Source organism: Cotesia glomerata, linkage group LG10, assembly GCF_020080835.1.
Source record: "Cotesia glomerata isolate CgM1 linkage group LG10, MPM_Cglom_v2.3, whole genome shotgun sequence".
NCBI lineage: Eukaryota > Metazoa > Arthropoda > Insecta > Hymenoptera > Braconidae > Cotesia > Cotesia glomerata.
Window position 1 is genome coordinate 2,601,062 of NC_058167.1, and position 26,389 is coordinate 2,627,450.

The window sequence follows — 26,389 nt, forward strand, 5'->3', positions numbered from 1 at the left end:
TCGCAAAACGGGGTGAAACCAATAACTTCCCGAATTGTTTAAAATTGTTAATTTTTCTTAGTGGGAAGTCAAAAAAATTTTTTTTTGTATTTTTTTTAATCATTGAACTTGTAACAGGGAAAATCGAACTTCCCGGGGTCATTATCAACCACTTAATTAACGCACGGTAGGTCAGGGCTTTCCCTTACCTTTTGATTTTTGACAAGTAGTTTCGACTTGTCACCGGGCGTGCTAATCGAAAGTCCCCACTACAGTCCCCGTAAAATAAAGCGGGGCATAACAATAGGAAAGTTCGAGAGCCGGAGTTGGAGGGTTATAAAAGAGCCGACAGGAGGGACATCGAGGCTTTTTCCCTTCTGGAAGCCAGTGGTCTTTTGTCCTTGTGAATCAGTGACCTTGTTGAGATCAGTTTTAGTCAATAGAGTGCAAATTTGGACGTCGAGAATAAAGAGCAACCGCCGAGGAAGTTATCAGGGCATTTTTGGAATTGGACAACCCTGCCGCACTCTGGTTCAAGACGACAAGACGCCAAGCAGCTAAGCCCGCCAAGTTAAATCGGAGTATCAGTCGTCGTTGAATAAAACAATAATTGAGTCTCCAGGTATTTTCGATTATTGTAGACCAGATTTGATTATTGATTTAATTAAGAGGCTGAAATAATTAAATTTAATTTCTCAAGCGGTCATTTTTATATTAAAGAATTCGTACTTTAGTTTTTATTGTCAAGGTCAATTAGTTAGTTTTGTCGCTGAACTTTTATATTTAATGGATAAATTGTTAATTTATTGGTAAAGAATTTATTAGTAATTTATTATAGGCCTGTTGGCTATAATAAATTAATTTTAGTTAGGAATTTTCGAGACAGAATTTAATTAAGAAATATCGCTTAGAATTTATTTAAGGAGGATTAAGAATTAAAATCGAAGGTCGGAATTTTGTGTTAAGTAATTGTTAGGCGTAATTTTGGTAATTTTGGAAAATGCGAAGTTTTGAGATTCAGTTTTATTGGTAATTAAGATGTATGAATAATGTAGAGAACTCTATAGAATGAAGTTAGCGTCGGTGGACGATTTTATATGGAAGTTAGGTAATTATGGTATTATATGGTATTCCGTCAGGTAGACGAGGTTGTTTATGTGAAATTAGTTCAGATAATTGAATAATTAAGAAGTTTTTATTGGGTAAAATATGTTGTTTGTTATTCCGTCAGTTGTACGAGGGTTTAAGAAATTAAGAATCTAGATGCGTAATGGTCTATGATTAAATTAAGAAATTAAGAATCTAGATGCGTAATGGTCTATGATTAAATTAAGAAATTAAGAATCTAGATGCGTAATGGTCTATGATTGAATTAAGAAATTGAAGATAGATGCGTAATGGTCTATGTTGAGTTAAGAAATTGAAGATAGATGCGTAATGGTCTATGTTGAGTTAAGAAATTAAGAAGATAGATGCGTAATGATCTATGTTTAAAAGAATTTAATGATATTTAGTTGTAAGTTTTGGCAAGTGCCTGCGTAGGTGAGAGGTCCTCACAATTAAGTAATTGATAGGTTAATTTTAAGGGCAATATTGTTAAGGAATTTTGTTAAAATTAAATTGTTTACATTGAATAAATAATTAAATTGTTAATAATTGTTTCTCAGTATTAATTTTTCAGCCTTTCTCAACTTCTCACGACCCGATCTTTCCTTCTCATGCTCCCCGGTTTCTGGGACACCGAGTATAAAATCCCAGTGGCGCCCTTTTCAAAGAGGAAAGGGGTGACCAATTGGACAGGGCTAACCACCCCGTTACAAACTTCATTAATTGGAAAGCTCAGGAAATAGCATGCAAATAAATAAGTGTAGCAGAAACCAGAGTGGGGACGGAGTGAGAGAGTAATAGATAGAGAAAGAGTGAGAGAGGAATAGAAACGCGGAGAAGGAAATGTAGGCATCACGCAGCTGCACGCATTTAACTTTATCGACGAATTTTTGTTATTTCGGCTTGCGGAAATCGTCAGATTATATATTTTTCATTATTCTTGAATTATTTCCTTCAAAATAAAAAAAAGTTTAGCTACGCTCGAGAATGTCGAGATGACGTTTTTTTTTTTACAACTTTGCTGCCCTCCCCTTTCTTTACGTCACCCTCAAATTATCAGATTAGTGGAATATACACTTTTTAGGATGTAATTAACTCACCCTACCTTAATCTGACGCGCTCGAGAATTTCTGATGGTCAATTTTTTTTTACTAATCTGATCCTGTATCCTTCACGGGCGGCCTTATATATGGGCCTCATGATTTGTGGAGGTACTTAACCGGGTACAAGGAATCCCCCTGTATATTAATCTGCCGCGCTTTAGTAAATCCCGAAATCCCCGCTTGGGCTCCCCTACTATATTGCCACTCTTGCCCTGATGAATAATAACTTATCTTTATCTACGGACGGCTGGATTGTGATTGAGGAAGCACTATCCATACTTAAAGTTTTTTACAATGTTACTGTTGAAATTTGCTCATAAACAAACGTGAGTTTATCTAAAGTAATACAGTCGACGCTCTCTGTATTGGACCTCTCTGTATTTGACCGCTCTCTGTATTTGACCACATTCTTCCTCTGTACTTGACGATTTTACATAGCTCTTATGGACAAGGACGAGTCAAATACAGAGAATGGTCCTGTACGGGCGAGTCAAATACAGAGAGCGTTGACTGTATTATTTTGTGACTTATTGAGAGACCATGTCGACTAACATCTAGTGTTATTGGATGCTAAAATGAGAATTGATAACCAATACGCTTTGGGAATGGTTGATAATTTATTCAAATCGCTACACTCCGAAATGAATAAATGTTTAAATGATTTTGAAAAAAATTTCCTCTATGCTGAATCAACAATTCTGGATCCCAGATTTAAGAAAAAAGAATTTTGTGACGAAATTAATTCTGAGAAAGCTATTGAAGGCTCAAAATTGAAAATTCGGAGTATTTGAAGTGAGCCATCCAGCAATTTGACTTTCACTCACGTCTCGGCTCCAATATCAACATATATTCTTTCTTCGACAGAGCCAACATCATGTAGTACACAGCCTGTTTCTATTTGAGATAAGTTTGATCAAAAAATAGCAAGTTTAACCCCTCAAAATAGTATAGCAGCTACAATAGTTGAACTCGATAAGTATATAAATGAACAAAACCTTAACAGATAAAAAAATCCACTTCAATAGTAGTATTCTCGTAGGAATGTCTACCCGATATTATATAAATTTGTTTTAAAACGTTTAAATTTATTTGCTACAAGTGTACCGTGCGAGCGTATCTTTTCAAAGGCTGGCATAATTCAAAATGAAAAAAGATCTAGATTATCTGCTACCAAAGTATCTCAGCTTATTTTTATAGCTAATAATTATCAAAGTTAAATCTACATTGATATTATTTTAAAAATCATTTTTTCTTTTGCTATTTTTATTTTCAATATGATCTCATGAATTTAGTATATATTCAAAATATTTTCTAATCAAATGAGTAAGACATATAAATTTTAATATAGGGTAAAGTCACCAGTACCCAGCCCCCTACCTATTTCCAGCCCCCGCCATAAGGAAACTATACCCTTGCGGTCTTGAAGTCACTAAGGATCCATGGTGGATACATGAAGGGTCCACTGAGGAGCTACACGGGATGTACTGTGGAACAACAGTGGATCCACTGTGGATTTTGTGACGTTTTGCCATCGTGGTTCCACCGTGGTTCAGCAAAGGCTTTCTTGTGAATCTATTGTGATTTGACTGTGGTTCGATGGTGGTTTAGCGGTGTTCCTACTGTGGCTCCACAATGGTTCCATTGTGAATTTGCAATGGTTCCATTGTCGGTCCAGAGTCGAAATTCGAGTTCTGTTTTAACCGTAATTTTTTTATTATGAATAATAATTATTATTGTTATAAAAAATAAGTAGTAGTAATTAATATTAATTGTTATTAACATAAAAATTTGTTATTGACAATTATTACAATTACTACTATAAAAATCGTTTATGAACATAAAAAAATATATAAATTCATTTTTTAACAAAAAAACAAAAATTAATGATTTCCCCAATTTGGGAGAGTATTTTTTTACGAACAGGGATTATTTACTGTCCAATTTGTACAGTTAAGGAGTAAGGAGGTATGAGGAGAGGATTACTTATGCTAAATTAACTTAATACGCTCCGAAAATAAAGAAATAAATAAAAATCACCTTGCCCTAACCGAGAACCGCACTCGGAACCTATCGCTCGCCAGACTTACGCGCTACCCGCATCGCTACATGGCCAACTGAGATAAGTTGAATCTCAGTAGTCTCATAAACTTTTAAAATGACGCGTCTTCAAATGACTTAGTTCTAAGTGGAATCTGAAAAGGAACTTTACGAAGAAATTAAATGAATAATAATAATTATATCTACAGACATTCAAAATTGAAATTTAGTTTTCCATTCTCAATTATTTATCTTATACTTCTATTTTCAATTGTAAGATTCGGTAATTGTTTATTTTCACGGGGTGTGAAATGAAAATGATTAGATTATTTTCTATTTAATAGATATTTTTTTTTTTTTTTAGAATAAATATAAAATAGAAAAATTTTTCAAAATTTTTTTTTCAAAATTGTTAATTTTTAGGATAAGAAAAATCATGAAACATGGAAATTTTTTAACTAAAAACAAATTATGAAAAATGTCAAATCTTGGGTTAGAAAAAAATTTAGCAAAATATCTTAAAATTAATATTTTTTAAGAATTTTTTTTTCTACTTGTAAAATATATTTTTTTTATTAGAGTAAATCTAAAATAGAAAAATTTTTTTAAATTTTTTGAAAAATTTTAATTTTTTGATTAAAAACAATTGTGAAAAATTTCAATTGTAGAATAAAAAAAAATATGAAAAACGTCAATTGTTGGATTAAAAAAAAAAAAACTGAAAAAATATCAAAAAATTAATATTTTTGAAAAAAATTTTTTTTTATTTGTTTATTTTTATCCATAGAATACGAAACAAATCACCAAAAATTGATAGACCAAGTGGATGAATTTCATTGACGATTTTCTATCAGAGTAAAATTTAAGTTAACATTTCAATTGCGACGACTATAGTTTACTTTTAAAAACGTGAAACTAAACAATTACCTGCAATTCTTATATATCTTAAAACTTTTTGCAGTGAAAATGTGTGACCTAAGCTGAATTTAGAAAAAAATAATTTTTTTTTCATTTTTCAAATTTTGAAAAAAAAAACCTCTTTTCTGAAGTAGTTATTATTATTATTATTTATTTATTTATTTATTTTTAATTTTTAAATGTCAACTTTTCATGAAAATTTGTTTGAAGTGATTGTCCCGAGCGATTTCGAAATATTATCAATTATAAATCTTAGAGAATTCGGCAAAAAATAAAAAACCTCTGACTAAGAGTATTAATCGATTCCAAAAACTAGTTATCTTTTTACCTTAAAAAACAACGTCATTTTTGCAATTGCTGAATACAGATATTTTCTAATTTCACTACTTCTGTTTTAGGCACACTTACCCACTCGGTTTCATGGTATTATTTATTTAATAAGAAAAGTTGAAAATTTGTTATCTGACAGTATACGTAGAATTCATCTGTCAACTCTACAAATTTAAGGAGGTCTTCTGGTTTGACGCCCTGATTTTTGAGCATTATTTTAGGATTTTTTTATGAAGACCGATGAAGAGTAACTTTAAACATTTTACTATTTATTTATACATATTTCAAGAGTGTATAGTTAAATTTTTAGCCATGAGTGGAACCACAGTAGAACCACCACCAAATCACGATGGATCCACGATAAATCCACAAATTAACCTACGGTTGAACCACAGTAAAATCACTGTGGAACCATGGCAGAATTACAACAATTCCACTATAAAACCGTAGGTGGAACCATGATGGAACCACGATCGAACCACAATAGATTCACAGTTAATCCACTGTAAGACCGCTGTTGGACCACGGTGGAATCGCAATGGCAAAATGGCACAAAATCCACAGTGGATCCACCGTGGTTCCATCGTGGCTCCACAGTAAGTCCACTACAACCGTGGTTCCATCGTGGATCCACCGGGGTTGCTAAACAGCGAGGGTAGTTATTCATGGCATATACTATTGAAGGCTGGAAATAGGTAGGGGGCTGGGTACTGGTGACTTTATCCTATATTTGTTTAAAATATAATATATTATTAATAAGAAAGTTGCAAGATAATAGTAATTGTTAAAAAAGTTTGTGAATGTAATTGTGATACTAATTATATTAAATGTTGTATTAAAATATGTCTCCTCATTTGCTAGTTGAATCTTTATGAGAATTAAAAACATTAAATAGTTCCACGGATATGATTCCAGGAACTAGTTCCTTTTCGCTCCGGAAACGATCCAGATTCAATCCGGAATTTTCCCGGAACTACCCATCTCTAATAAATATCCATCAGTTTGATGTCAAAATGATATCAAAATTTTTTACGTCACCATAGGATCACAAATGAAATCAATTTTATGTCAGACTTAGATGAAATTTCGAGCCAGTTCTATAACTTTCCGGGTAGTAATGTCGTCCTTCATGAATAAGGCTTTCCATGAATACGCTCGTCCTTTAACACGATGGACTGGTCTTTGTTGATAGTGACTTAGACAATCAAGAGACTAAATTGTGAAACGGGATGTCGTTTGCTTCTTAGTCGCCCCTAATATTTCTTTAGGGCGCCACTGGATTTTCATTCACAGTATCCAGAAACTGGATCAAAGCATGGAGTTATTCTACGGTTCGTGAGAGATTGCTAGGAAGGAGTCAAAAATCATTAGAAGAGATTCATTTTCAAAACTTATTTATCTAACCAACCTTTTTACAATAATAAAACCCCTTACAAAATAATTAAATGAATTTAACATTAGGCCTTATTCCCACCTACGCAGCGATTTCTATCATAGAGCCTATTCTCGATGATACCCTCATATGGAGCGTCTATACCGCGGTTTCTAACTTACTACCGTTGTAGCCCTGACCCGGGCGTCTATACAACGGCTTCTAAGTGTGCCTAGGAAACAGAGGAGGATGCCATGAATTCCTAGGCTTCACTGTAATAATAATCCTACCCACCCACACTATTTTATTTTTCCAAACACACGAAATATTTCCCCATAATTTTACAAATTAATTTTTCCAAGTTTATTCCTAATTTAATATAAATTAATTTCCCCAACAAAATCCGATTAACTAATTTTCCCTAAATCCATTTATCCATTTTTTCCAATTTAAAATTTTTAACTAATTTATTGCCGTGGTCTTAATAATACACCAATAAATATTTAATAACAAGAGGTCTTCGTATCTTGAATCCGAATAAAAACAGTTTCACTGTAAAAAATCGCGCCAAGTCCACGTTCATAAGACTTTTAAGAAAAAAAAATTTTTTTTTTTTTACAAAAAGATATAAAATCAAAATATTAAAAAATCCAAGTAACCGATATGATTGTATATAATTTTCGGAAATTAAAAAACATTTTGTTGTAAATTTAAAAATTAAAGAAATAATTTTGGAACGTATTTAGTGTGCGTGGTTGCAAAATATTTTACTTTTTATAAAATTCGTAAAATCTATCTACTAAGACTGAAAAAAAATTTGACATACACAATGACGCACACCAAGTACGTTCCAAAATTATTTCTTTAATTTTTAAATTTACAACAAAATGTTTTTTAATTTCCGAAAATTATATACAATCATATCGGTTACTTGGATTTTTTAATATTTTGATTTTATATCTTTTTGTAAAAAAAAAAAATTTTTTTTTCTTAAAAGTCTTATGAACGTGGACTTGGCGCGATTTTTTACGGTGAAACTGTTTTTGTTCGGATTTTAGTATTTTTTGTAATTATAATAAAAATTGAAAATTGGTATCAACTTAAATCTCGCGTTGGCTGCATTTTTTATAACAAACTATCCTCTTGAAGCTACATTTCATGTAGAAATAATTCTAGCGCACCCTGGCGGGTGTAGGTGCAAGCTGTGAAATATCTTTTTCTAACTATAGTTTCCTATCTATAGAAGGATTACCATGGATTCTCGAATTATTTAGTCTGTGGCATGTCACTTTCTCCATAAGAAAAAAGTCAGGATCTAAAAATTTGGGTCGCTATAGTTTGTGCCAGTGAATTTAATTAATTTTAAATAGAATTTATTATTTTCAAAGACCATTATTAATTAATATTGATAATATAACATATAACGTATTATTATAGAGTATCATTGAAGAAAAAAAAGGTTTGTAGAATGAATAAAATTTTGCAACCTGAAAATATCGTTCTGCTTACGGTAAACACACTCGGTAGTCTGGCGCTCCGTTTACAATGGATTTGAACGGAAATTGGCGCCAGATTCTACCGAATCTGTGGATTAATAGATTAAAATCTGACGAGAGAAGTCTTAATAATCTGCCGACAATGTGTTCGTTGCGTCCCGAGATTTTACAACTGAATTTTACTAAATTATTTTACTTCTGTCTAATTTATTTCGCCAGAATTTTACAAATTTATTTTACTAAATTATTTTTATTTTTGTCCGAATCATCTTGTCAGAATTTATGAATTATTTTTATGTGTTTTATTTGACGAATTTAGAATTTATCAATTATTTTGTTTAATTTATTTTTTTAACTAAATTATTTAATTGTTCCTGAATAACTGAGTTTTATTTTATTTCAAATAAATTATTTTACTTTACTTTATGTTACTTTATGTCTCTTAAAAACTTAGAATTTATTTTACGTGATTTTATTTTAAAATGAACTAAGATTTTAGTCTCGACCTTGGGTGTCCTCTATTCAGAGTTCCAGCGTGAGACAAGATGGCCGACTATCTTGAGGTTTAGCGTCTTTGTAGTAAATTTTGTGTCTAAATTTTTATCATGATTTTTTTTTACAAGTGATTTATTTTCTATTTTACGGTAAATGATTTTAATTAAAAATTTTAAAAAATATTTCCGGATTCTAATTCTACTTCAAACAATTTTATTTTCAACAATTAAATTTTACTCTAAAAATTATTTATCTTAATTTTAATTAATTTTTTTTTTTTTTCTTATTAAGTTTATTCAACGTTGCACTGATATCATAAGTCCTTGGCGACGGCAATTAATACAGAGAAATAATTTACAATATTTTTATAATACACATGACACAAATAGAAGTATAAACTTTAATATGATATAATATAAACAGCTACCGTACAATTATGGTACTTTAGCGCACAAAAACTAATTTTTTTACCGGATAGTTATAGTATTTTACTAACAATTACGGTATTTTACTGTACAATCACGGTATCTTTCCGTACCATAACGGTACTTTGCCGTACAATCTCCGTAATTTTCGGTGTCATACTGTATTACGGTAAATCACTGTACGTACCATACTCTACCGTACCCTACCGTAAATTTTCCGTACATTACCGTACTCTACCGCACTTTGGATCCGTCAGGGATGCGTTTTTAATGAAGCTATAAAGTTCGTAGAGGTGATGGTTAGTGGAATGCGCTTTTCTGAACCCATTTTGTTTTGTTGAGAACCATTGGAGGTTTTCTATATACCAGGATAGGTGTTGATTAATTATTTTTTCCATGATTTTTCCCAGATTGCAAGTGAGAGAGATTGGGCGGTAATTTGTAGGTCTAGAGTGGGTTCTCATCGCTTGAGTTGAAGGAGAACGAGTTAGCTAGTAATTCAGCTTTGTCTCTATCAGTGGTGACTGGGTTGTTGTCTTGGTCTATGAGAACTGTTGAGATGTTGGATGTTTTATTGCCGTTGATTTTTCTTATTTTCTTCCAAACCTGGTCAGTAGGCGTTTGTGCATTAAGTGAGGAGACAAAGTCTTGCCATGATGCTCTCCTGGATTGTTTGAGGTTTCTTCTTGCTATTGCACGGCATTTTTTGTAATAGATAAATAGTTCAAGGTTATTTTTGTTGTTTCTGTAGTTGGTGAAGGCTCTTTTTTTTTCTTCTAGCGATTTTTTTGTATCTTCTGTGCACCAGTCAAACTGTTGTTTGGTTTTTTTGTTTGTTGATTTAGGTATAGTTAGGTCGGCGGCTTCTTTAATGGCGAGGATAAGTTTGTTGATGATATTATCTATTGTTTTCTCTGGGTTAGTTAGGTTTATGAGGCTGATTTTTTCTTCCAAGATATGGGCAAAATGGGTCCATTGAGCTTTGTGAAATATCCACTTAAGCGTATTAGTTTCCGAGTTGGATTTGATTGTTTCTTCAACGGATATGTGAATGGGGAAATGGTCACTGTCGTATAAGCTTTCATTTACTCTCCATGTGGTTAGTTGCGTTAAGCTAGGGCTAGTAAAAAGAGAGATCTATGTAGCTTTCAGTGCCAGATGAACTATTGAAGTGGGTTGGCGATTCATTGTTTAAGATGTTGAGGTTGTTATCGTCTTTTCAGTTCTCAATCATGGCACCTCTGATCGTGTCAGTTTTGTGTGAGCCCCAGATGCAGTTGTGGCTATTAAAATCTCCAAGAATGATATAGGGAAGGGATAATTGATCTGAAATGTGAACTAGTTCATTGTCTCTTAGGATGTGGCTGTTGGCTATACATATGTTGTATATATGGAGTTTTTGTTTTGTTTGAATTGTTACTGCTACTATCTCAAGATCACTATTAATTTTAATTTGTTTACATGGGATGTTACTGCGGACGTAGATTGCAACTCTACCGCTGGCGTGTGGGGAGTTTCTATTTTTGAAGAAGCAAGTGTAGCCTCTCAAAATTGTGTGGTAGTTGTTTTTAAAGTGGTATTCTTGGATACAGATAACGTCAGGGTTACTGTTTAAGATAAGGAGTTTTAAGTAGTCGAATCTTGCTGTTAGACCATTGAGGTTCCATTGGAGTATATTCATATTGAGGGAGTAAAAGGATTTAGATTATCAGATATGGAAGAGATAGGTTGTGGGAAGAGGAGGCTATTAGGCAGTGGGGGTAAGGGATTTGATGCTATCGTTGAAGGAGTCAGGTTCAGATTCAGAGTCAGAGGTTTGGTTGGGTTTTCCTAGAGGTGGGAGTTCGAACTCCTCAGTTATTCTATTCCTCAATCTTGTGAACCTGGTTTTTTGACCTCCGTTAGACAGACTGCTGTACAGGTTTGTTAGCATAGATCTGATTTCAATTGGGTTAAAGTTGCATTCGGTAAAGACCTCTTTTAGAGATTCCGTAGTTGAAGATTTATCGAAGAGATTCTGGAGTTGGTCAAAGTCATATTTGTATTTTCCTGGATTGTTTAAGATTACTTCTTTAATTATAGTTGGAATTTCGAATCTTGTAGCTGGGCTGCGATCTCTGTCAGTTTTGGTTTTTTTGGGGTTGGATTTGAATAGGGAGCTGTTAGCTGTTCTGGCTGCCTTGGACAAGTCTATGTCCATTAACATATCAGAGGAGGATGATGATGAGAGGGCACGTTTATCTGTTGTGTATTCGAAGAGCACTGGGTGAGGGGTAGGTGGGCGGATGAACTGTGATTTTGATGAAATTGCTGTGTCGTTTAGGCTTGTGTTACCTGTGTCTTCTCTTGTAGTTAGAGAGACATTGGGAGGAAGCAATTGTTCTGTTGGAGGGGAGGGGGTTGTCAGGGAGCTGCTGTCACTTACTGTGAAAGTTTTGTTGTCTGGACAGTCCCTGGCTAGATGACCTTCTTTGTGGCATGTGAAGCATGCTAGTGAGTCGGAGGAGGGGTAGATATTATAGATAGCGTCATCAAATGGAATTTGCAGGCACTCTGGGATTTTGGTGACATCATCTGGATTAACTTAGACTTGTCTTCGGAAGCTCATAATGTGGGTGAATCCTGGTTCATTAATTCCAATACGTAGAAATGAAAAAGAGGAGGTTGTTCGGATTGCTAGGCGATCTAGGGCATCATGTAGATAATTGCGGGGAATGATCGGCGGTACATTTGAGAAGACGATTCTTTTGTTTCTTGTCACCAGTGGACAAATGTTAAGTATCGATGAATTGATCTTGATGTTTTTGTGGTTGTTCACTAGGTCGTCAGCAATAGATTTATTAGCGAGGTATATACAGATGCGGTTGTTGGAGATACGTGAGACAAATCGGATATTAGCGGATAAAACTTTTGTGGCAATGGCTTTTACGTAGTCTTTGATAGCTACACCATCGATCGTATCAATTATGATAGCGAAGTCTTTTGTTACGAAAAATTCACTTTTGGTTGCATCGGCATAGCCGTCTTCACGGTTTTGGGACATTTTAGCTGGGGTGATGTAATTTCTGTAGTCAAAAATTACTGGGTCACCTTCCCGGAACTGGACTAGATTCTTTACTGGTCTGTTCGTATGTTAGGTTCTTTAGGAGGAATACTGTTGGATAAATTACTAACTTTACACACTGTTTTATTAGATAAAATACGCACTGTATAAGAACCACTCTCACTGTATAGACACGTCTATCTCACGTAAAGGTTCGAGTACGACTCCTTAATTAATTTTATTTTAAATGATTTTACTAAAACTTTTTTTTACTAAAATATTTTCATGATTTTAATTTACACAAAATTAAACTGTTTTTACTCGGACTCAATTACCAGAAAACAATTTTTCACATGGCACTGAAATCATGAATTAACAAACTGAAATCATTCTTAGTAAAATTAAACCAGACTCTGCCTACGTGTTTAATTAATAACCCGAAATCATTCCTGGTATTATTAATTAAATATTTAGTCATTTATACCTGACTTATTCTTAAATTCATCCTTAATCTTATTCTGACTTTTATTCTGGACTTTTCTAAATTATTCTAAATTTATTCTTAACTATTCTAAAACTAGTGATTGTGACTGAAAGCAAAATGGCGATGACCTTCAGCCGACATGAAGGCCTGGCTGATGCCGCACACCCGAGAAATTATTCAGACGTAATATTTGTACCTGGAGTTTTTATAATTTTATTTGCACTCCCTCAGTGAGCTGCAACTCCTCGTCTCGATACTGGTACTAATCTTTCTTCGGTGAGGTACTCTGCTTGGTGGCAAAAACTTCGATCACCACCTCACGTACTCTTTGATAATTATTTTACCTGTAACCACAAATCAGCATTAGAACTTATTACAATTTAAGATTAATTCAAGCAGGCTGACATGAAGACCTAGCAAGCATTAAATTAATAAAGTTTTATCGCTTCGTTCCACTTTAGTCAAGCGAAATACAAATAATTACCTAAGTTGAAGAATTTTTACGCGTGTTGTACAGCTAGGCTGTTCGGCCACAATAACTCTACAGAATTTTGTCGGTGCGTTTCTTTCTTCCTCTGCTCTCTCCACTCTTACTACGCCGACACCTCCACCTCGGGGACTCACTTGCTAGTCTCAAACTATGACTACGAGGGCTTAAGAACACAGCGCACTGTGATCCGTCGATAACTAACTTAGTACGGATAAAAGGGTTTTTAACGGGTAACGATCACTCCGTTACGATTGCGACCAACTCGCTTTCTCACAGACCACCGACTAACTGAATAAACCGATTAACTGAGCCGACCTTGTCTTTGCTAATACAACCGACTCCATCTTGTTGGTGTTTTGTTCCTTTGTTTCTTTGGAGATCCTACCGACTGTACGCACGAAGATCGACTCCCTGCTCCTCGCCTGTTCTCTTACTTTTATCCTCAACTCTCCGACAAACGGCTGACAGTGTTACTATGTGACTGAAAATTAAACTGACAAAGGTCGGTACACTAGATTTGCCTACGAGCACGAGTACATCCAATATGCACTGTTACATTTCATCAGGCAACTTTTTTGGTATCTATATATTTTTAGTGTGCCGCTTAGGCAATCGAGACTAAACGTTTGTACTTGTTACTACAGCTTTGACATTTACTTATTTATTTTTTTTATAGGTTTGCAGTTCCGGGTGACTGCGGAAGGTTGATAACTTGTGTTGAAGGACATCCTAGATTAATAACCTGCGGCGATGGGCAACTTTTTGATTCTGTCACTTTGAGTTGCATGGACCCCAAAGAATATCCGTTATGGTAATACTATTTTCTATTTTACTTCCATCGAAACTTTGATTTTTCAAGTGCGTTAAGTCTTCTTTCTAACTTAGCTGGAACTACAGTTGGTTTTCATAAACTAAAACACAAGCTGAAAAATGTAAAATCGCTCTTTAACTGTTGACTGGTATAACGCTCGTTAACTGTGATAACTAACTGTAAATCTCAAAGTTTTAATACAAGTCATGTGAAAATTATATCATGCGTCGAGAAAAACGTATTACTGTGTGAAGACAAACAAAACGACTTTCGACTGCATGTGATTTTAGTTCTGGCTTAACTCTGTCAATTAACTCTTTCTATAGTCTCAAATCGTTTTGAATTGCTCTTTACCACATGATATAATCATTTATTGAAAAATATAATAATGTTATCCATATATTTTTACAGCGCTAAAGAAGCTTAGATGGCATCTAAAGGATACACAGACCGTTCTAAAAGATGAATACAAATATATTTCCAGTACAATTGATAACGGGGGAGGGGCAATATGTATGTGAATATACGTAGATGTAAAAAATTTTTTTTACAAATGATATTATAATAACAATTTGAGTATCTGGCCATTTTTGGGTTTGTAACTTTCATGTTCAATTAATAATACTAAATAAAATAAGATTTACAAATCAACAGTGAATTTTTTCTTTCTCAAAGATATACGAAGGGATCAATCCTACAAGTCATATGGCTTTTTCAGAGATATCTCTGAAATTTTGGAACATTAATCACTAGAACACAAAAATTAATTATAAATTAATAATTGCACTCTTAGAGCTCAAAATGAAAGTTGAAGTTTTTTTTTTTAGTTATCGATCTAAAAAATAAAGTGTTTATCCGGTTTGAGCTCTTTGAGTTCAAATATTTGGAATTAATTAAAATAAAATTTTACTGAAAGTTCTTGAACTATCCCGAGTCGAAAAAATGAACTTTTATGAAACTTAAATCAATTGTCTTAGTATAGCAGTTAAGTTCATTTAAGTTAATTTTTTCAACTCGGGATGATATCTTTTAAACTGATAGCGCAATTTTAATATGGCTTACGACATTTGATTTAGTTTTTAGATGTCGAAAAAGATATATTATCAAATATTAGTCACATGAAAATCTTCGTAAAACATATACATATATGTTCATATATCTTTTTCGCAAGTGAATTTTTCCATATGGATTAGGGTGCTTCATTCGGAGCAAACATTTTTTTTCTCCCCGGACACAAAAATATTGTTACTTACAACAACAAAAAAAAATCTCACAAAAAATCAGCCCTTAATTTGAATTTTAAGTACTTCCATTAAATTGTTGAATTTTATGATCTTATTGTCACTTCAACCGGTTGGTCTATGTCAGTACCGAAAGCCCGGTTTTTACAATAGTTAACATATTTTTTTAGTTATGAACGAAACGAATGGATTAACGATAAAAACTTCAATAGTTAACTTGTAGAATATTAAATTTCCTACAAAAATTGTTTAATACTTTTTCAGTAAAATGCGTTATTCAACATATATATCCAGTTCAAGATATTTTAATAATAAAAATTTATTGAATTTTGAGTTCTATTGTTACGAAGTGTAATTTAACACTCGTAAATCATATTTTCTTCTGAAGTTTAAATATAAACTAAAAAATTAAAGTCTACTTATATTGAATTAACTTTATATATAGTTTATTTTAACAGAATACATATTGTGATACAAAATAGAAGTAGTTATAAAATTATGAAAACATCTTATAAAAATAACAGTTTAAAAAAACTAAAAACACGCTTTTTATAGAAAACCAAACTAAAAAATAGAAAATAAATTTAAATTAAAAATAGTGTTAAAAATTTCAATAAATATAAATTAATAATAATGTAAATAAAAAAAATGTATTTTATTTTAAAAAAAGCGTGAGGTGCATGGTGTCAATAGTTATAAATATTTTATTGACAGATATGAGTAGAGTGATTATCATTTTGATAATATCTTAAAAAGCACCCCACGCTTTTTTTAAAATAAAATACATTTTTTTTTATTTACACTATTATTAATTTATATTTATTGAAATTTTTAACACTATTCTTAATTTAAATTTATTTTCTATTTTTTAGTTTGGTTTTCTATAAAAAGCGTGTTTTTAGCTTTTTTAAACTATTATTTATTTTTTACTTTTTAGTTTGGTTTATTTATAAAAGCGTGATTTTTTAGTTTTTTTAAACTATTATTTGTTGATTATCAAAAATATTCAGGCGCGCAAATTACTCACGGAGAGTTACATACTGACATACTGACATACTGACATACAAATGAAGCTAATAAAAAATAATTATTTATAAATATTATAAATACGGGGAATCAGAGTTCGATTTCGGAGAGCGAGCCTGAGAAACGGCTACCAGAACCAAGGAAGGCCGCAGGCGCGCAGATTACCCACGGAGAGTTACTGACATACTGACAAACTGACAAACAAACAAACTGACATACAAGTGAAGCTAATATAAAGCGTGTAAAAATTGAAAAAATTTGAACAGTAATATAATTAATTTAACTTTCAGAAGCGAAGTTTAAGATCTCATAAGCTGTTAAGATGTCGCTTAAGAGGTAACTTGAAATGAGTTCCAATCACAACTAAGTCATGCAAGCATGGTTTTTGCTTCTATAATTTTTAACTTCCCGCTAAGAAAATTGAAAATTTTCAAAAATCGGGAAGTTATTGGTTTCACCCCGTTTTTCGAAAATCGAGTTTTCAACGGATGTTGACGTTTTGAGGTCCTAGGAAGCCTCCCCGAATGTTTCCGTGATGATGTCCGTACGTCTGTATGTATGTGTGTGTGTGTGTGTGTGTGTGTGGATGTATATAAACCTCTCATAACTTTTAAACGGCTCGACCGATCAATTCCAAAAACTAATCAGCTCTTAACATAAAAAAAAACGTCGATTGCCGCAAGCTCGGTCGAAATCGGTTAATTGGTTCGTGAGTTATCGTTAACGAAAAAAAATCGAAAAAATCGTTTTTTGGGAATTACTTTGAAATTCCTTGTTCGATCAATTTAAACTTAAAAGTTCTTCATAAGGTTTTAAAAACTGCGTTAAATGCCACCAACCACGTAAAAATCGGTTCATTCATTCAAAAGTTATTGCGGTTAAAAAATCGAAAAATAGTGCTTTATTCAACTTCTAGCAGATTTTTGAGCTCGAAGAGCTCAAAATGATACGAAAATTATTTTTTTGAGCTCGAAGAGCTTAAAAACGTAATAAATGTAGGTTTGTGCGCTTAAGTACGAAATGAGTGGGAAGTTGCAGGGATGGCCTTTAGGGTCAACCGTTTTCCTAATTTTTTTCCTAGGAAACAATGAAATTGGCTCTGATTACTAATTAATCCTAACTTATATTGTTTGTTGTGTATTTAACGTTTTAATTACGTATATTCGTATGACTTGTGGTTACAAAAAATAACATCAATTTTATTGCTTACTTTATTTAATAATATTGAGTAAGGAAATCGGTAATAAAAAATATAATTGTTTAGTTGGATTTGATAACAAGTTGGGTATTTGCATGAAAATGATTTTGCAAATAAAGTTCAGTTAATAAATTCTTTGATACACATAAAATACCTATGTAAGAAAAAAATTTAATTTTTACAAATAATTTTTAAATAAATAAATAAATAAAAGTGGTCAAATATGATGTAAAAATCACGTGATGTAAAACGTGATGTGATTGGTCTGACGTCATTGTGCATATTATTGGCGCGTTATTTGAATGCATGATAAACGACGAATGATAAATTATTGAAAAAAGTTTCAAGTTGGTTTTTATTTATAGTGAGTTTAGTTTGTCACGGGGCTCCTTCATTATCCGTTGAAGGTCCTCACCCTAGCCGCGGTTAGTTATCGACGGATCACTGGGCGCTGTGGTCTAGGATGCTCGCGCAGTAACAATAAAAATTAACATAAGTTCCGGGGCCTAGAAAATAAGCGTTCCGCGGGTGGGGATAATTCCACACCAGGGGCAAGTGAAGTTGGCGCACCGAAAAGCGACATTGTGAAGCCGGAGCCCGAGACACCAGCACGTGATCTTGGAAAACAGATTTAATTTACCGTTGACTAAATCCCGAGCTACGACGCAATTAACCAGATCCGAGATACCTGATAAAGCTGTGTAATTTGGCGGACAAAATTTGCCTAGACCGAAGGCCACAGAAACGACAACGGAAGCCGAATTAAAAGAAAAGAAATCGCCAAAAATTTCTCAGGTACAGAAAATTTAACCTCGGTAAATTATTGCGTCGCTCCCGGAAATTCTAGGCACAGGCCAGGTTCCGTCTTCCAATCACCCTACTTGATTAATTAATTAATTATCCGAATTCAAATAAAATATCTAAATTATAAGTCGAAGTTAAAATTAATTAAAATGAAATTTAAATAAATAGAAAATTTGACAAGTCGAAAAATTTCAAAATTAAAAATAAAAGAGGTTAAAATTAAAATTAATATTTCTATAAAATTGGTCAAATAAGTTCAAGTTAAAATTTATAAAATCAGAAAGTTCAATATCGACAAATTTGAGTTAAATTGCGTCATTCATCTGAGCGAAATTCTGTCGATTAAATTTATTATAAATTATAAATTAAAATAAAACTAAAGGGAATTAAAATTAGAGATTTATCCGAGTTATATTAAAATTGATTAATAAAATCAACAATTAAAAATAAATTAAAATTTAAAATGAAAATTATTCATTAAAATTAACTTTGGGAAAATATCAAAAATTTTTAAATAAAATAAAATTCTTTAAAAAATTACAATTGTCAAGCAGTAAATTAATTTATAAAAAAATTACAAGCGTAAAATTGTCAATAGATCAAAATTGTTCAAAAACTTCGATAAATAACATTGTCAAATTCCAGTGTGATAAGTTTCAAAAATAATGAACATAAAAATTTAGCCTTGGAAAAATTTAGCCAAGTTGACGACTAAGTCCCAAATTCTTACTGGAATTCAAAATAGATATAAGCCGATTATTCAGGCAGTTTGAATTCGAGTAAATTTTAATTAATCTAAAATTTTGGTTGAATAAAACGCTGCTGTGATATTAATAACTAAGCGACCAAAATTAAATAAAATTATTTATCGAAGTCAAGTTAGGGACCGGGAAAATTGATTCCCAGGAAGTCATGTTGAAAAAAGTATTTAAGAATTTTAAAAATGATTGTTAATTAGAGTCAAGAGTGTGTTTGGATGAAATTATTATATTGTGTGTGTGTGTGTGTGTGTGTGAAAAATTAAATTTACATTATATACTCCTCGTTCACGGGCTGTCGAGGAGGTTAGTATTAGCAGGTTGTCGACTAGTGTCATGGTATCCTCCTCTGTCCTAGTCGACTTCAGGTTCCTTAGTCCCGTAGTGAGGGTCCGGGCGACAGCGAAAGGGCTAAGGACGGTTTGAACCTTGGGCAGGGGTCCGGGCGACCACCCAAGGTCAAATCTAGAGTCTTAGAGCGTGAGGGTCCTGTGGACAGCGCGACTTAGGTAGAAACTGCGGTATAGACGCTCCATATGAGGGTACCGTCAGGAATAAGCAACTATGATAGAAACTATGATATAGACGCTCCTTATGAGGGTATCGTAGGAATAAGAAACTATGATAGAAACTACAGTATAGACGCTCCTTCAGAGGGTACTGTTAGGATTAAGAAAATTTTTCGGGTATGTGAGTGTGTGTGAGAATTAAAATAGAGTTTAATTATGTAAAATTAAGAAAATAAATTCATGATCAATGTCAAATCTACTTGTTATTATTTATGTCAAATTTTTATGATTTCTCTCGACCCTGTGATATCTCTCTTGCTTGGACCGGTTCTGGAAACCGTGATAAAAATTCCAGTGGCGCCCTTAATTATTAAATTTAAATAAAGGGGTGACCAAGGGACGGTACTAACCCGTTACAAGTTATATTTTATCATTAAGACTAAAATTTACTGAAAGTAGCATAAATATTTTTCTTTAAAAAGAATAATTAGCATAGATATTATGATTATACTCTATATTACCATAAATGCTGAGTGGTACTAGTGGTACATGTGAACGGGGTGATAGTAACTGACAATAAATAATTAAAAAGAAATAAAAATGTCTCGAAGAAAAGTCGATCCTGGTTTCAGTGAAACTCGATCCGATAATCTACCTCGTGTTGATGCTTTTATGGTCGCATCTTACTTAGCTACTAACTTCAATTTTGTATCTGCAGAAATGCAAGGCGCAAAAGCTAACCTGTGAGTATAAATTTTCATGATACGTAATTTCATTATTGTTTAATAATTTTTGGATTTTTTGATAAATCGAAATTTTAAAAATAAATAGTATATATAAAAAAATCAACCAGTCTTTTCTTTGTTTTTTTAAAGTGAAATTCTCATATTGAAAAAAATAAAAAAAAATTTTAATATAGGTTAGTTTTTAATTTACAACAAGTGTTTAAATATTATAGTTGAAATATTAGACTAATAATAAAATAAATATATTCAAATATAGATCCGGAAGACAGTCGTATGGAGATGCTGCTATTGAATTTGTTCAACTAAAACTTCATGGGCCAGGATGTACTCTCAAATGTCTTATTTGTCCTGAGCACAGAGTACACAATAAATCATATCGAGTGACTCTTGTTTTAAATATTGTTGAGGAAGAGATTTTATCGATTCAATGTCATGATTGTGCCGCATCGTCAGGTAAGTGCAATAGTGTAAAAATATTTTAGCTATAACTATTACTGTTATTCTTAACTCTATTATTTATAGTTACTGTTTGATACGAGAAACAAAAAAAATTGATTAAAAATAAAATACCTACCAATACATTCCCTTTGTCTTTTTTAGGTGGATGCAAGCATGCGATTGCTTTTATAATGTGGCTACACAGAAGATCTGAAGAACCATCACCGACGGATATTGAATGTTATTGGCGAAAATCAGTTCTATCTCAAGTTGGATCATCAATAAAATTCATTATGGTAAAAGATTTTGCCAGTACTAAAGAATCGATTGCTTTGAATAAACCTTTTAATGCATTAGAAGAATTTGTAAAAAGAACAAATCAAAAAACTGTACAGAGTCAAATTTTAAAATACTTCAATGATGTAAATAACGAGCAAAGTCTTTCGATTCATAATTTATTAGTAAATTTCATTAATGAAGGAGGAACATCTTATGATGAATTTTTAACATTCAGCAGAAGTCGAATGTCAAAAGATTTGTGTGAGCGAATTGAAAAAATGACTCAAGATCAAGCAAACTGTGAGCTCTGGTTTACATTGCGCTACGGACGAGTTACTGCATCAAAGGCATATGAAGCATCACGTTGTAATACACCGAATGGAATTTTAGTGGAGTTGTTGGTCGGTGGTAAAAAATTGCGGAATACAAAAGCTATGGAACGAGGCAAAAAATTAGAAGCAATGGTTTTACAACAAGTTGAACAGAAGATGAAAAAAAAGTTTAATAAATGTGGTTTATTTTTATCTGAAAAATATCCTTATCTAGGAGCTTCGCCTGATGCTATTGACGACGAATTTGTTATTGAAATTAAATGCCCAACGTCAGATAAAAGTGCTCGTACATATATTGATACTAATAATTACGATAAAGTAGCAATGAAGTACATAACGCAAATGCAAATGCAAATGCTTTTTGCCGGAAGAAAAAAAGCGATGTTTGTTGTTGCAGACCCGAACTTCGAACATACAAAAGCATTTAAATCTATTATTATTAATTACGAATCACAATTAATTAATAAATTATTGGAAGATTTGAGTAAATTTTGGGAGAAATGTATTTTTAAACGATTATTTAATTCTTTATACAAAACAGAGCAATAAAATAATTAAGATCAAAAACGTATTATTTTAAGACACTTGTATGTTTTGAATGTTTATAGATATATACATAAGCTTATTTACTGTGAATAACAAAATTTTGTAAAATAATTAATATTATATTTTTAATTAATCTCTAATGTTACTTATGTTTTTTTTATCAGTGGTCCTTGTAAATTAGTTAAAGCAGCGACAATCGTGATAATATTATCCATTTGCGGAATCAATTTAACATTAACACATGAATGAGGTTCACAAATATGAAATTCTCTGATTCTTCTTATTAACCTTTCAATGTGAATTCGAAGGCTAGCGATTCGTTTCGTCGCAATGACTTCATCATGAGTTGGTTGCTTATTAGAGCTTACTGTAGGAGGTCTAATCAATGTACTTTTTTTCGCAACTACTAAATTTTCAATATGTTTGAAACCTCTATCTGCTAATACAGCTGCACCTGGCTTTAAATAATCCAAGTATCCAGAGTTTGAAACTATTTCTGCATCAGATGCTCTACCACCATAACCTGGTGATATGAAATTAACTATACCATCTGGAGTACAAGATACTAAATATTTCACAGTATTACATTTTTTGTATTCTGACCATGTCAATGATTGTTTAACTGGGTCTGTTGGCTTTTCAATTTCAATTTCCAAACAATCAATGATCGATTCAACTGCGGCATAACGACTCCTGAAACTCATTGGCAATTGTTGTTTAATTTTTGCAGATGAAGGCCAAATAATGAAGTCTTTTAAATACTCAGTTATGATTGGCAAGGTCTTAGTAAATGTACGACTTACATTAGAAGTAGACATCCCAAAATCATCTGCTAAAATAGCAAAACTTTCATTTAGTCTTATTTTTTTTAATGTGAGAAAGATTTCAACATCACTTAATTTAGCAGTCCGTAAAATATCGATAATATCCATACAGTCGTTTGGAATACCGATATATTTACGAGGTGATTATTGAATTTTTTGGAAAGTTTGTTTTAAATTTAATTTTTGGAATTCTTCTTGTTGATATTGGCTTTTCCACTCATTTTCAGTACTTGGATTTGTCGACAAAAGGTTATCTGAAGAAGTTGGGAATGAACTTACTGTTGTATTTGATGTGTTCATTACTTGATTATTACTAATTGATGAAGAACATGAGTCATCCAAATTTTTTACTCCAGAGAATATTTTAATGGGAGAAGTTGCACGGTCTTTTGTTTGAGGTTTACACTGAATTTGTGTACTCCTATATAAACTTCTTATCTTGACTTGAACTGCAGCATTAACTTTTATAGTTTGAGGAGGAAAATTATCATAAAAAACATTAGATGCACTGGCTTTAAAATCTTGAGTTGCAGTAGAATTTGCAGTATCCAAATATTCCAGATCCATATTATCGATATTATTGCTTGAATTTCGACCTATCATTTTATCATCAAAATTGAAGCTGGATTTCTCAGAACTTGGTTGATCTACTTCCATTGGAGAAACTTCTACACTTGTCAGTTTTGATTCTTCAATGTATTTATGTGGCAAAATATTACTTTTCATCCGTTTGTTACCACCAATCATTTTCCACTCTAAATAATTTTCCATATCTGTTTTTAACTAAAATAAAAATAATTAATTACTCATTTACAGTCAAAATATTTAAAAAATTTGAGGTTATAAGTTGATTATAAACAAATTATTTTGATTTTTATTATTACTTACATCAAAATGATCCTCACAACAATAAAGTCGACTTGATAAAGAATAATCACTTTTATTCCCGCATGCATCCAACCACATTTTTCGTTTTAATTTATTTGATGGAACATTTATAAAAATTTTATTTGGATTAGATTTACCGGTATTTTTACATGTTGGTACAATACACCAACAACCACTGTTTTTTAATGACATATTAAAAAGTTATAAAGTTTATGTTTTTGCTTTGAAATAATTTAAACAGTTGTTTTTTTTAATAACAATCACAACAGCTGATCAGGCGTTTTTATAAAAACATTCTGTGAGTGGATTGGCGCCAACAAATTTGAATGGAATATGCACAATGACGTCACATACGCAAGAGGGAGCTACCTATTCGTTTAAAATTTAACAATTTTTTTATTGTTAAATAGTTTAAATGTTTATAAATAAAAAAAAAAAATTTTTTTTTCAAAAATTTTCAAAAATTTTTAAAAATAATAAGACATAACTATTTAATGGATTGGAAAATCATGCACATACCCAATTGCCTACTCATCGAGATATAATAAATAGTTTTTTATACGAACTATCAAAAAATTTGAGATATTTTATGAAGATTATCAAACTTTAAAAAAAATGAGTCCAACGAGAAGATGATGTTGAGATAGCAGAAAAAGTTCATAAGTTTAGCATCTGTTTTACTGACTGTGGATATGGCCGGGCCTTTATCGGCTGCAGATATGGCCAACGTTTTTACGTATGTGGCCAATCTGTTTTACGGACTCTGAGTCTGATTGGGCTTTTAACCTACTGTAGATGTCGTTAAGCTTTTTTCTCATAGGTGGCGCTGATGGTGACTTCTACAATTTGAATTCCGTCATTATTAATCCGCCATCTGGCCGCCGTTATCCACCATTTTTAATTTCAATAACCGCCAATTTCCCGTAAAATTCACATTTGATTTCCGCCATTTTGAATTTCAATTTCCACCATTTTCCCCGCAATTTGGAAGCTGCTATCCACCATTTGAAATCGAATTGCTGCCATCTGGTAGCCGCTATCCACCATTTTGAATCTTATTGCCCCCATTTTGAATTGTATTTCCGCCATTTTGTTGAAAAATATACCCGTGATTTCAGCGTTGGCTATCGTTGCGTAGATCACAGGTGCATTTCGTTATTCATATTCTAAGAAGGTTAATGTATTCAAACTTCATGTATGACGAGTACACTGAGAAAAAAAAATACTTTTACTTAATTAACAATTTCTTGGTTCCAGAAATTCGCTGACCATCAAATATTCTATTATTATTAATTATTAATTTCTGAAGAGAAGAGCATCAATATTTATCTTTGGATAATAGATAAACAAGAGAATAGCTTTATTTAATTTAAGTAAAAATTTTCAAGAACATGAATTCTTGTATCAAGAAAATTTTCTTAATAAAAGTATTTTTTTTTCTCAGTGTACATGCGAGAAAGTATGACATCTAGTGGATAAAATCTTAACTGCCAGCAGATGATGTTATCAAACAAGTTTGAGCCTGTTTTGTAGCTTGGAGCAGGGGAATTTGATAACTCTCACAGTACTAAAATTCTCTAACTGCGAAGTAGACAAGTCTGAACCTGTTCAAGGTCATGAAACTGCGCAGTAGATGACTCATACTGTTCTGAAGTTCTTTAACTGCATAGTAGATGACATCATTCAACAAGGCTGAACCTGTTCTAGGTCATGTAAATGCGTAGGATGTAAATATTAAAAATGTAACTATCTCAATAAAATGATCTTCTAATTAGAATCATCCTTTGCTTATAGTAGATTTCATAGAAATCTAACTATTACGTGGTCCTCATGACGGAACTTTTGAAAAATTTTGCTATATTTCGACTCAGATTGTCAAGCGGAATTAAAAAATGCATATGGTTCAAAGTTTATGTATGTATGTATTTATATATATATATATATATATATATATATATATATATATATTAGGGTGTGCCAAAAAGACGATATTTTTTTTTTTTTCACTCTTAGCCCAAAATATGATAGGATATGTCTAAACAAAAATTCTGTCAAAAGGCCATCTCTTAATTTCAATTTTAAGAGCTCCTTCATCGAACTTTAAGTTTTCCCATATAAATAACATGGAAAGTACGGTCTTAAACAGTATTTTACCCTGCAAGCTGTGAAGAAAATTTTTTTTGATAAAATGAATGATTGGACCTTTTTAAGCATTAAATTTCTGAGAAAAAATTTCATTGAGTCATAAATCAATCGTCATTATTTAAGTTTTTACGGATCTTTGAAATTTGAATTTTTTGAAAATTTTACGTTTTTTGCATTTAACAGCCAAACTATTGGAGATAGAAAAAAAAATTAAATAGCAATTTTGTAGTTCGTTTGATGCTCTATAACAAAGTTCTTAACAATTTTTTTGTATAATCAATAACAAAAAAGCTACAGACCTACAAAGTTTTGTTTTTATTATTTTTCACTTTTTTCAATTGTACTATCGATGATATAGAACAAAAAATTTAGTATAAATTTTTTAGTATATCAAATTTGCAACAAAATTGTATAGGTGAGATTTTTCGTATTATTGATGGTTAAAAGTTACAGGCTCAACAAATTCTATTTTTATGATTTTTCATCTATATCATGTAGTATATCAATAATATATATAAAAAATTAATAATAAATATAAAGTACATTCAATTTTTTACAAATTTAT

General features: G+C 32.0%; 3 protein-coding genes and 2 long non-coding RNA genes across 5 annotated transcripts; 3 read left to right on the forward strand and 2 right to left on the reverse strand.

Moving 5' to 3' along the window:
• Window positions 1–3,389: 3,389 nt before the first annotated feature.
• LOC123272780 lies at window positions 3,390–18,468 on the forward strand. The gene is made up of 3 exons (XR_006511163.1): window positions 3,390–3,401; window positions 6,253–6,257; window positions 17,930–18,468. It is a non-coding gene; the product is annotated as an uncharacterized LOC123272780 (long non-coding RNA).
• On the forward strand, window positions 13,669–14,741 carry LOC123272779. Its single transcript, XR_006511161.1, has 2 exons — window positions 13,669–14,090; window positions 14,502–14,741. It is a non-coding gene; the product is annotated as an uncharacterized LOC123272779 (long non-coding RNA).
• Window positions 18,469–18,898: 430 nt separating the features above from the next.
• LOC123272789 lies at window positions 18,899–22,001 on the forward strand. Its single transcript, XM_044739785.1, has 3 exons — window positions 18,899–20,369; window positions 20,629–20,825; window positions 20,973–22,001. Exons 1-3 carry the CDS (start codon window positions 20,227–20,229, stop codon window positions 21,968–21,970), a joined length of 1,338 nt encoding a protein of 445 aa, XP_044595720.1. The 5' UTR covers window positions 18,899–20,226; the 3' UTR covers window positions 21,971–22,001.
• Window positions 22,002–22,113: 112 nt separating this feature from the next.
• Window positions 22,114–22,899, reverse strand: LOC123272910. The gene has a single exon (XM_044739931.1). It carries the CDS (start codon window positions 22,897–22,899, stop codon window positions 22,114–22,116), a length of 786 nt encoding a protein of 261 aa, XP_044595866.1.
• A 36-nt stretch (window positions 22,900–22,935) lies between these two features.
• Window positions 22,936–24,074, reverse strand: LOC123272911. Its single transcript, XM_044739933.1, has 2 exons — window positions 23,680–24,074; window positions 22,936–23,564 (listed from the first exon to the last, which is right to left on the reverse strand). The coding sequence occupies exon 2, from the start codon at window positions 23,560–23,562 to the stop codon at window positions 22,936–22,938; it is 627 nt and encodes a 208-aa protein (XP_044595868.1). The 5' UTR covers window positions 23,563–23,564; window positions 23,680–24,074.
• Window positions 24,075–26,389: the final 2,315 nt, after the last annotated feature.